This window comes from Rhinopithecus bieti, unplaced genomic scaffold (assembly GCF_001698545.2).
Source record: "Rhinopithecus bieti isolate Rb0 unplaced genomic scaffold, ASM169854v2 scaffold_10548, whole genome shotgun sequence".
NCBI classification, from domain to species: domain Eukaryota; kingdom Metazoa; phylum Chordata; class Mammalia; order Primates; family Cercopithecidae; genus Rhinopithecus; species Rhinopithecus bieti.
Window position 1 is genome coordinate 2611512 of NW_016806834.1, and position 10974 is coordinate 2622485.

Here is a 10974-nt window from a genome sequence, read left to right on the forward strand (position 1 = left end):
AAGGAAATAGGGGAACTGGATTTGGTGAGACTCTGCAGAATTCAAGTGCAGTTTGGGGAAAGGATTCTCGTATGTGTCTCCCATTTAGAGGCAGATGCGCCAGACTGTTCTAGAGATCCAGACTGAAGTCTCTGAGCTCCGATCCCATCCACCCCTCACCTGTGGTCACACACCACCTTGGAGCAGCCCTCACCCTCCCCATGCAATTACGACGAGATGAGCGCAGACGTCATTCCAGCTCAGACATTTCGCAGTCTCCTCCCCTGAGGGAAAACCAAATACCTCCAGCCCAAATCAGGGCTGTTGAGGCCAAATCTGCAAGAAGGTTGCAGGCGAGATGGAAGGTTCCCTCTGCGCCTGAAAGCAGCCAAGTCCTCGGGTTGGGGGGACTCCTCAGCACGTCCTTCTCTGGACAACAAAAGATCATCACTGGCCACAAAATATATGAAAACTGAAGTTTCTGTTCTTTTAGCTTTCGAATTTACATTTTTGGGAGCAGTGTGATTCTTTCCAGTCTAGCAGTGCATTAAGACGGTCTGAGCGTTTCCGTTCCGCCCTCCTCGCTAAGACCACTAGCAGCGGCACCTCAGCGCGGGAGCGGAAGACTCCACCTCCCAACCTGGGTTAAGTCTGGAGGCTCCTAAGATGGTTGCAGCCGCTTCCAGGCACCTCCTCTTCCGCGGCTCCGCCCACCGCTACGTCCGCCTTCGCCCCGGAACTGGAAGTCGTGCTGAGGTCAGAAGGCGGAACCGCTGCTGGGAGACGGCGGGAGCTCTTTCGCCATGGCTGCCGGGCCGATCTCCGAGCGGAACCAGGGTAACTGGAGGGGGAAAGTCTGGAATGGGCTCAGCGTGGCTAAGAGGCCCCTACTACAGCCAGAAGTGCCTCTGCAGGGGTGGGAGACTGGACTCATCCCTTCCCCAGAGGGCGCGAGCCCGGCCCCGTGCCTCCTGGGGGCGGGGTGGCCAGGTGCTGGCTGAGGCCTGTGGGTGTGATACTTACGTCCAATCCCCTGCTGAGTTCTCACTCAAAAAAACAAAAAGATCCACTCAGAATACTAAATTAGACTTCAAAGGATTCCCGAAGTCCTGGGAAGAGAGAAGTTTAAGGGTTTAACTTTTTTTTTTTGGCTCCTGTCCCCTACCCGCGTCCCCAGTTCCCCTGGTTGGGTTCCATCTTCATGTTTACATCACCTCCTTTCCTGTTATACTCTCACCCTTGCTCTAACTTTCTGCTCCCTCCCTTCAGATGCCACTGTGTACGTGGGGGGCCTGGATGAGAAGGTTAGTGAACCACTGTTGTGGGAACTGTTTCTCCAGGCTGGACCAGTAGTCAACACCCACATGCCAAAGGATAGAGTCACTGGCCAGCACCAAGGTGAGTACATGACAAGGGCAAATTGCTTCTGGAGGGTTCCAGCAGTATTCACAACTGTTTTGGAATAACATGAGCAACCTAAAGTATTTCTTTCTTTTAAGCCTCTGTTCAGTTTATTTCTGGAACCATTCTTAAGTGAGGTTGTTTCTTTCTTGTTCTTTGTGATTAGAGGGTAGATGAGTTTTCCCCATTTTCAATCTCTTATGTTGTTAACCTCCTCTTCTCCACTTCTCCAGGCTATGGCTTTGTGGAATTCTTGAGTGAGGAAGATGCTGACTATGCCATTAAGATCATGAACATGATCAAACTCTATGGGAAGCCAATACGGGTGAACAAGGCATCAGCCCACAACAAAAACCTGGATGTAGGGGCCAACATTTTCATTGGGAACCTGGACCCTGAGATTGATGAGAAGTTGCTTTATGATACTTTCAGCGCCTTTGGGGTCATCTTACAAACCCCCAAGATTATGCGGGACCCTGACACAGGCAACTCCAAAGGTTATGCCTTTATTAATTTTGCTTCATTTGATGCTTCGGATGCAGCAATTGAAGCCATGAATGGGCAGTACCTCTGTAACCGCCCTATCACCGTATCTTATGCCTTCAAGAAGGACTCCAAGGGTGAGCGCCATGGCTCAGCAGCCGAACGACTTCTGGCAGCTCAGAACCCGCTCTCCCAGGCTGACCGCCCTCATCAGCTGTTTGCAGATGCACCTCCTCCACCCTCTGCCCCCAATCCTGTGGTATCATCATTGGGGTCTGGGCTTCCTCCACCAGGTAAAGCTTTTGGTTAAAATTTGTTTGTCTTAAGGTTGGGGGAGAGAGTCAGGAGGAAGAAAAAAAGAGCCTGAAAGGGGGATGGGACATGGAGTCAGTGAACAATAGGAAGAGGACTGAGGGGTGATGGTAGTGGTGGAGAAGAAAGTTGTTGGGTTTCTTTAGGAGGGTGAAGTTGGTTGACTTTTCTAACATTGCTTTTGATTTTAGAGCACTGGGAGGAGGGGGAAAGAGCTCACCCTGCCTGGAGAGGCCAGATCAGGACAGGCTCTTTAAAGACATTTTCTCCTCACTACCATTAACTTTTCCTTTTTCCATTTCCTCTATAGGCATGCCTCCTCCTGGCTCCTTCCCACCCCCAGTGCCACCTCCTGGAGCCCTCCCACCTGGGATACCCCCAGCCATGCCCCCACCACCTATGCCTCCTGGAGCTGCAGGACATGGCCCCCCATCGGCAGGAACCCCAGGGGCAGGACATCCTGGTCATGGACACTCACATCCTCACCCATTCCCACCAGGTGGGATGCCCCATCCAGGTAGGTGTGCTTTGTTGGGAGGGAAGAGCTTGGTAGAGCATCTCTGTTACCTCTCACCCTGCTGCCCTCTGTTCCTCAACAGTAACAGTTTTAGAGTTTCCTTCAGACATTCTATTATAAAAACATACAAAATACTCTCTAACATCTACCTCCCTGAATCCATTTCTTAAGTTTTTCTGACAAGAAGACTATACTTGCTGGTTTTTATTTCTTTAACCTTTAGTTCCATTCTCTTCTCTGACTCCATCTCAAAGTGGTGACCTAAGTGCCAAATCTCGGGGACTCTTCTGCTCCTTATCTAGTTTGGCCTCTGATGTACTTGAAACTAGTCGTGTCCTCCTCTTTGAAATTCTCGTCTCTTTTTGCTTTTGCTTTTCTGGATCCTCCACCCCTCTCTCTGACTCCTTAATCTTAGCTACCATGATAGACTCGTGTCTGCTTGTGCCTAGATTTTTGTGCTTGTTTCTCTTTTCTGCATATATCTATAGTTTTAATTGGGTGTATACTGATGCCTCCTAGATCTGTATCTCTAGTCCATAGCTGTTGACATTCTGGATCCTTAATGCTTTAATGCTGCTGCTTAATAGATAGCGTCATTTTTCTGTCCCTCTCCTTCAAACCCATTCTTTCTCTAGCAGTCTTTTTTTTCAGGTGCTTAATTCATGAATCTGAGAGCGATGTTTGACTGCTCCCTATCACCCCACTCTTAATACCAAGTCTTGTTTAATATCAGTGGCATCTCTCCCCATGGCCAGTGTCCTAGTTCAGTCTCTCATTCCCTCATTTTTTAACACTTAATTTATTGTAGTAATCTCCTGCCACTTTGACTCCAGTTTTCCCTAACTTTGATCTACTTTCACAGAGTAGGTTTTTTAAAACACAGATGTGTACACACTTGCTCAAAATTCCTCTGTTGCTCCCTTTTACTTACAGAGTAAAACCCAAGCATTCACAGCTCTTTATGAGCTGGCCCCTGCCCCTCATTTCTATAACTGCATTTTGCTCCTGATTACTGAGTTAACTGGCATTTCCTGGAATATACTGTGCTGTTTGACACACCTGTAATCTTTCTGCTTGGGATGCTTTCTTCCCATGATCTTACCCTCCTGAAGCATTCATCCTTTAGAATTAGATCTTTGCTTAGACAGTATGTTCTCTGCTACTTTCTCAAATCCTATCAACAGAGTTATTACCCCACTTGTTATATACTTCAGCATTACTGTTACAGTACCTAAACCATGGAAGAAGCAAGCAAAGAGGGTAAGGAGTTGATTGAGTAATTGGTTGGTTTGTGCTGCTGGAATAGGGTCAAGGATAGGGAGCACTTTTTACCACCCTTCTTTTTTGTTCTTTTGTTTTTTTGTTTTTTTGTTTTGGTGATGGGGTCTCACTCTTTCATCCAGGCTGGAGTGCAGTAGTGTAGTTTTGGCTCATTGTAGCCTTGACGTCTCAGGCCCAAGTGATCCTCCCACCTCAGCCTCCTGAGTACCTGGGACTACAGGCACACACCACCATGCCTGGCTAATTAAAAGTATTTTTTGATAGAGATGGGTTCTCACTATGTTGCCCAGGCTGGTCTTGAACTCCTGGGCTCAAGTGATCCACCTAGGCCGCCCAAAGTGCTAAGATTATTGGCATGAGCCACTGTGCCCAGCCAGCCTTATTTTCTATACCCTTTTTTCTGTATAGTTCTCTTTCTGATGTCACTTTCTTTCTAATTTTGTTCTCTTCTTTTCTCTATTTTCTTTGCCTTCTTCTCTTTGTCTCTTTTCCTCTTGTGTCTGTCTTATTTTCATAGGGATGTCTCAGATGCAACTGGCACACCATGGCCCTCATGGCTTGGGACATCCCCACGCTGGACCCCCAGGCTCTGGGGGGCAGCCACCACCCCGACCACCACCTGGAATGCCTCATCCTGGACCTCCTCCAATGGGCATGCCCCCCCGAGGGCCTCCATTCGGATCTCCCATGGGTAAGTCGTCTCTAGCCACCTCCCTCATCTGTACCTATCATGTTCTTACAGCTTCCTGTAGGCACATCCCTTGTCCCGTGCCCTTACTAACTTTTCTTTTACTCCTTGCAGGTCACCCAGGTCCTATGCCTCCGCATGGTATGCGTGGACCTCCTCCACTGATGCCCCCGCATGGATACACTGGCCCTCCACGACCCCCACCCTATGGCTACCAGCGGGGGCCTCTCCCTCCACCCAGACCCACTCCCCGGCCACCAGTTCCCCCTCGAGGACCGCTTCGAGNTGGACCTCCTCCAATGGGCATGCCCCCCCGAGGGCCTCCATTCGGATCTCCCATGGGTAAGTCGTCTCTAGCCACCTCCCTCATCTGTACCTATCATGTTCTTACAGCTTCCTGTAGGCACATCCCTTGTCCCGTGCCCTTACTAACTTTTCTTTTACTCCTTGCAGGTCACCCAGGTCCTATGCCTCCGCATGGTATGCGTGGACCTCCTCCACTGATGCCCCGCATGGATACACTGGCCCTCCACGACCCCACCCTATGGCTACCAGCGGGGCCTCTCCCTCCACCCAGACCCACTCCCCGGCCACCAGTTCCCCCTCGAGGACCGCTTCGAGGCCCTCTCCCTCAGTAAATTCACATTTTTCCTTCCTCCTGTTACATCTTCCCAATATCTTTTCTATTCCTTGGACCAATCAGAGATGCTGTAGCTTCTTGGGGCTAAGGTACTAATCCCTTTCAGCACCCCCACCCCATTCCCCTTTTAATGTAACTTTTCCACAGGAGGTATTTCTTTTTTATGTTGGTGCTGAGTATTTTGCAAATGCACAGAGAAAATAAAACGAAACTGCTTGTTATTTGTGGTGTTTTCCTTGACAACAGTAACTTTTCTTCTTTAAGAAGAGATGTCAGAGTATCATGAAAAGAATGGTAAGGTAGGAGTAGGAGCAAGGGTGCTTACTCCACATTTTAAAGGCTTGTTCTGTAATGTGCTGTTGCAGTTGCTGAGCGCTGCTGTGCACTAGAGTAATTGTTTCCTTACATAGAGCTTATCTTCTCGTTTGGAAGATAGGGACCCAATATCTATAGCATAGGATCATCGTGTTTTTTTCTTTTGTTTTGTTTTTTTTTTTGGAGACATGGTCTTGCTCTGTTGCCTAGGCTGGAGTACGGTAGCATGATCACGGCTCACTGCGCCCCCAACCTCCCAGGCTCAGATGATTCTCCCACCAAAGCCTCCCAAGTAGCTGGGATCACAGGTGTGTGCCATCACATCCAGCTAATTTTTGTATTTTTTGTAGAGGTGAGGTTTTGCCATGTTGCCCAGACTGGTTTTGAACTCCTGGACTCAAGCGATCCCCCTGCCTCACCCTCCCAAAGGGCTGGAATTACAGACGTGAGTCACCTCACCCAGCCAGATTATTGTTTTAAAGTGAGAACAGATGTATCTGGAGATAGTCTGGCAAAAAATGAAGTAACATACACTAAGCAATTTATTCCAGCACCGTTATAATGGCAGTAGATTGGAAACAACTCACATCTCCATCAGTAAAGGGATGGGTTGAATAAACTGATAAATTCATGCAACAGAGTACTGAGCAGCTGTAAAAAGGAATGGAGATGGTCTCTATATACTGCTGTGGAGAGATCTCCAAGTGAAGAAAAATAATGTGTATAGTGTGCTACCTTCTCTAAGGGTGGCATATATATATATGTATTAACGTTTTTAAAAATGGGTAAACCAGCTACTCAGGAGGCTGAGGCAGGAGAATCGCTTGAATCTGGGAGGCGGAGGCTGCAGTGAGCCGAGATTGCGCCATTGCATTCCAGCCTGGGCGACAGAGCGAGACTCCAACTCCAGAAAAAAAGAAAGGATAAACCAAATACTAATGGAAATTGATAACACTGGCGAGGGAGGGGATATTGAGGGAAGTTGGATTCTCTGAGTATACTGTGTTAATGTGTTTTTCATTTGGAACAATATAGATGTCTTACATAATACAAAACAAAGTTAAAATGAGTAAATGGAGACAGTAAATGTTCCATTTCGTTCTGTTCCTACAGATGTCTGTAAATAGTCATCTCATAAGGAGTTTGTATTTCAATTTTTTTCTCATTTTCAGTCCTTCCAAACTTGATTTTCATCACATTTAATCTGAGTTTAAAGACTTTTCAGTAGACCAAATCCAATAGCCTTTTTCTCCCCCATGTTCTTTGCCACATTGATCCTGTTAAGTCACACCTTTCTTGAAGTGCCCTCTGGCTTATGTAACCATGAACTTTACTAAATTCTAGGCAAGAAGTGAGCCCAGCCCTCTTGTTCTCTTCCATCATTCTCATTAATATTTTTATGGTACCTACAAAGGCTCTCTGTTGGTGGCAGCCGAGGATTCAAAGATAAGCAAGGCAGTTCTGCCACAACTATACTTTATCTTCTCTAACTCAGTTCAGATAAGGTCGTGGTGGGTTTTTTTTTTTTTTTTNCCTCCCAAAGTGCTGGGATTACAGGCTTGAGCCACCGCGCCCGGCCGAGACTGTTAATGAAACAAAATATTTTGAGAGCAGGGAGAAAGTTACCTATTCTGGCATGAAAGTCCAGGAAAATGACCAGGTGCAGTGGCTCACGCCTGTAATCCCAGCACTTTGGGAGGCTGAGGTGGGCAGACCACTTGAGGTCAGGAGTTCGAGACCAGCCTGGGCAACATGATGAAACTCCGTCTCTACTAAAAATACCAAAAATTAGCCAGGTGCAGTGGCAGGCGCCTGTAATCCCAGCTACTCAGGAGGCTGAGACAGGAGAATCGCTTGAATCTGAGAGGTGGAGGTTGCAGTGAGCTGAGATCAAGTCATTGCATTCCAGCCTGGGCAACAAGAGCGAAACTGTCCCCCACCTACCCCGTCAAAAAAAGAAAAGTACAGGAAAACTTCCTGGGAAAAAAAGTGATACCTGCATTTAATCTTAAAGGAAGGATAGACCTTTCCCAGGCAAGGAGAAATTCGAGGTGGATGGGATGTTTCTGAGGAGAAACAGATTGATAAATAGCATGGTGTATAATGCACTAGAGCTGTTTGGGATTGGAGGCAGGCTGAGGTCAGAGCCAGTTAGGGAGCTCCCAAAATCATTTCTCAGCCCTTTTCACATCATGGCAGGGAACCACTTGAAACAACATTGAGGTAAGGGGAGGCAGCTGCTTCAGCCTGGAGGCTATTGGCTCGGAAATTCTAGCTGCCCCAGTTTGATGTGCTTATTAGATGTTCGTGTGGTGATAATTGAATGGAGATTTTGAGTCGGGGCTTGATAGGAAGGTCTGGACTGCAGATATAAATGGGAATCATCCGCATATAGACAGTATTAAAGTCGGGACTGCCTGTGGTGAGCAAGAAGAGAGTAGAAGCCTTCCCGCCCCTGGGACTGAGCCCATAGGAACTCTAAAATTAAATGACCCCAGCAAAGCAGACTACAAAGAAGTGATTGGTGGGATAGGGCACTGGCACCTGGGGGAAAATGATGAAGTCTTCCCTCAGAACTTGAAAATATATACAGGCATCTGCGTATTCTCAAGGGATTGATTCCAGGACCCTCCACAGATAATCAAAATTCACAAATGCTCAAATCTCTTATATAAAATGGCACATTTGCATATAACCTGGGCACATCCTCCAGTGTGTTTTAAATCATATCTAGATTACTTGTGATACCTAATGCAGTGTAAATACTATGCGAGTAGTTGTTATACTGTATTGTTTAGGAAATAAATGTCAAGAGGAGAATGTCTATACATGTTCAGTACAAATGCAACCATCATAGGCTTAACTACATTTTCCATCCACAGTTGGTTGAATCCATGGATGCCAAACCCATGGATATGGAGGGCTGATGGTATAAGCTTTCACTCTAAGAGTACAAGATTTCTATTTTAGCAAATAAGGTATCAGTGGAGAGTAGGCAAAGTCACCTTAAAGGGAAGAAACGACTCCCTGCCAGCAGGACTCGGCTATAACCTAATTGAAAATGTTAACACATTAAATAAAGAATGTTGTCAGCCTGGCTGTGTGTGGTGGCTCATGCCTGTAATCCCAGCACTTTGGGAGGCAGAGGTGAGTGGATCACTCGAAGATCAGTTCGAGACCAGCCTGGCCAACATGGGGAAACCCTGTCTCCATTAAAAATACAAAAGTTAGCCGGGCGTGGTGGCTCATGCCTGTAATCCCAGCCCTTTGGGAGGCCGAGGTGGGCAGATCACAAGGTCAGGAGATTAAGACCATCCTGGCTAACACAGTGAAACCTGTCTCTACTAAAAATATAAAAAATTAGCCGGGCATAGTGGTGGGCACCTGTAGTCCCAGCTACTGTGTAGGCTGAGGCAGGAGAATGGCGTGAACCCGGGAGGTGGAGCTTGCAGTGAGCCGAGATGGCGCCACTGCACTCCAGCCTGGGTGAAGGAGCAAGACTGTCTAAAAAAAAAAAAAAAAAAAAAATGTTAGCTGGGTGTGGTGGCACATGTCTGTAGACCTAGTTGCTTGGGAGGCTGAGGCAGGGGAATCACTTGAACCTGGGAGGCGGAGGTTACAGTGAGCTGAGATCGCGCCACTGCACTCCAGCCTGGAAGACAGAGTGAGAGTCCATTTCAAAAAAAAAAAAAAACAATATGTGTTAATCTGAAGAGGGGTCAGCAATGAAAGCCTAGTAAGGGAAGAGTTCCTGAGGCCAGTTCAAGCACCATCCTGGAAAGCCATGAGATTCAGAGTAGTCCAGGAGTGCTGGCAAGGCTGCCCATAGCAAAGAGGTGGGGGTAGAAGATTATTGCCAAGAAGAGTTTTCTGGACCCATTGGCATGGCTCCTTATTGCAGATGGCCAGATGCCATTAAAGATACAAATCCTCCAGTAATGTCATTGTGCATTTATACATTGACATTATGATTCTGATTTGGCTTCAGGGAGCGAATGTACTAGACATGTAGATAGTTTTCAGTCTGAGTAACAGTTAAATATTTATGATAATTTAATATTTATGTATTATGGCTTTATATTTCAGAGGACTGTGAACTTTGTTGGCATGAATGATTGTTTCCAAGATCTAGCTTTGGAGTCTGCAAAGCCCAGGCCCATGTCCCTGTCAGATGTAAATTCAACCTGTCAAATGTTACCTGTGTGGTCTCTTTGGACATAGCCTGTCAGCTTTCTCCATGTATATATCTCAGCATTCTGAAGCCTCCACATTTAGTAAAGTAGAATCACATGCTATTAGATCTGAGAAGAACCTGATGCAGCATCTAGTACAAGCCCCCCTTTTCCAGATGAGAAACCTGAAGTTCACAGATGTGGAGAACTTGACCAAGAATTGACAGCTTGTTAGCAGTGAGAACCCAGGTCCAAACCCAGGTCAGTGCTGTCCAGAAGGTCCTGATCTTATCTGACGTAGGCACATTCAGGATGTATTTTCCCCAATCACTGCATTTCCTCTCACTCCTTCGGCAGGGATGGTCATCAAGTGTCACCAAGTGGCATGTCTTGGATCTCTGAGTCCAGGTTATTAGTGCAGGAGCAAAGGAAAGATGAAAGGAAAAGCTGAAACCAATTTACTTCTTCCTGCCTGGGAAGGACAAGTGTGTGGAGAGGAGGGAGGTTGAAGAGAGTAAGAGAAAATGGAGAAGGGTATTGAGAAGGATCCTTTTTGAGTCACTGGAGCAAATTAATGGAAGGGGATCTGTCCAGTTGGTCAGGTCTGTAAAAATCCCTCAGCTTCCCCAATACTTCTGCTACCACCAACTGAATAGACAGGATGAGGAGGTCTGCACTGTAAGTAAGTAACCTGGACTGTTTTTTTTGAGGAAAGAGATGGAAGGAATCCAGGGGTCTCTGACTTTGGCAGTTCAGGATAGAAATCACACCTTGTTATCTCTGCTTTCTCTAAAATGTCCAGGTAAACTTGGAGTAGGAGCACTCTGGATTTGGGAGACTGTTGTGAAAAAGGAGTTTGAGAGCAGTGGAGAAGGCAAGGGAGGTGTTTTGAAGGCAGCAAAAACCCCTGAAATTATTGAGTCCTGCCATACTGAGACTGGGGTGCTAAGGAAGGGGCTGCCACATTCCCCATCTCCGTCTTCCCACTAGTCTTCCTAACATCACTGTTTTTTTCTTTAGTTCCTTTTATCTTTTACTACGAAGGGCCTGGGAAGGGCTGTGTGCCATTTCCAGCTGTTCTTGTGACAACCCCCGGCCCTTTCATCATTTCTCCCCGTGCCCTGACTCCCTCCCCATCCTTTTTTCTCTCCCCCCCACCAATGGTCTCTCCCGATGCTCAGTGGCG

The 10974-nt window shown here is 47.0% G+C and overlaps 1 protein-coding gene across 1 annotated transcript; it reads left to right on the plus strand.

Moving 5' to 3' along the window:
- The first annotated feature begins 177 nt into the window (after positions 1–177).
- On the plus strand, positions 178–5396 carry SF3B4 (splicing factor 3b subunit 4). Its single transcript, XM_017877851.1, has 7 exons — positions 178–816; positions 1249–1377; positions 1614–2156; positions 2486–2692; positions 4491–4664; positions 4776–4934; positions 5271–5396. Exons 1-7 carry the CDS (start codon positions 783–785, stop codon positions 5297–5299), a joined length of 1275 nt encoding a protein of 424 aa, XP_017733340.1. The 5' UTR covers positions 178–782; the 3' UTR covers positions 5300–5396.
- The last annotated feature ends 5578 nt before the right edge of the window (positions 5397–10974 follow it).

Bases quoted from the DNA above. Each gene is read 5' to 3' on its own strand.
- SF3B4 (XM_017877851.1), top strand. From the start codon at position 783: ATGGCTGCCGGGCCGATCTCCGAGCGGAACCAGG. The intron at 1,378-1,613 runs GTGAGTACATGA...CCACTTCTCCAG, and splicing joins AGTCACTGGCCAGCACCAAG to GCTATGGCTTTGTGGAATTC. The intron at 2,693-4,490 runs GTAGGTGTGCTT...TTATTTTCATAG, and splicing joins AGGTGGGATGCCCCATCCAG to GGATGTCTCAGATGCAACTG.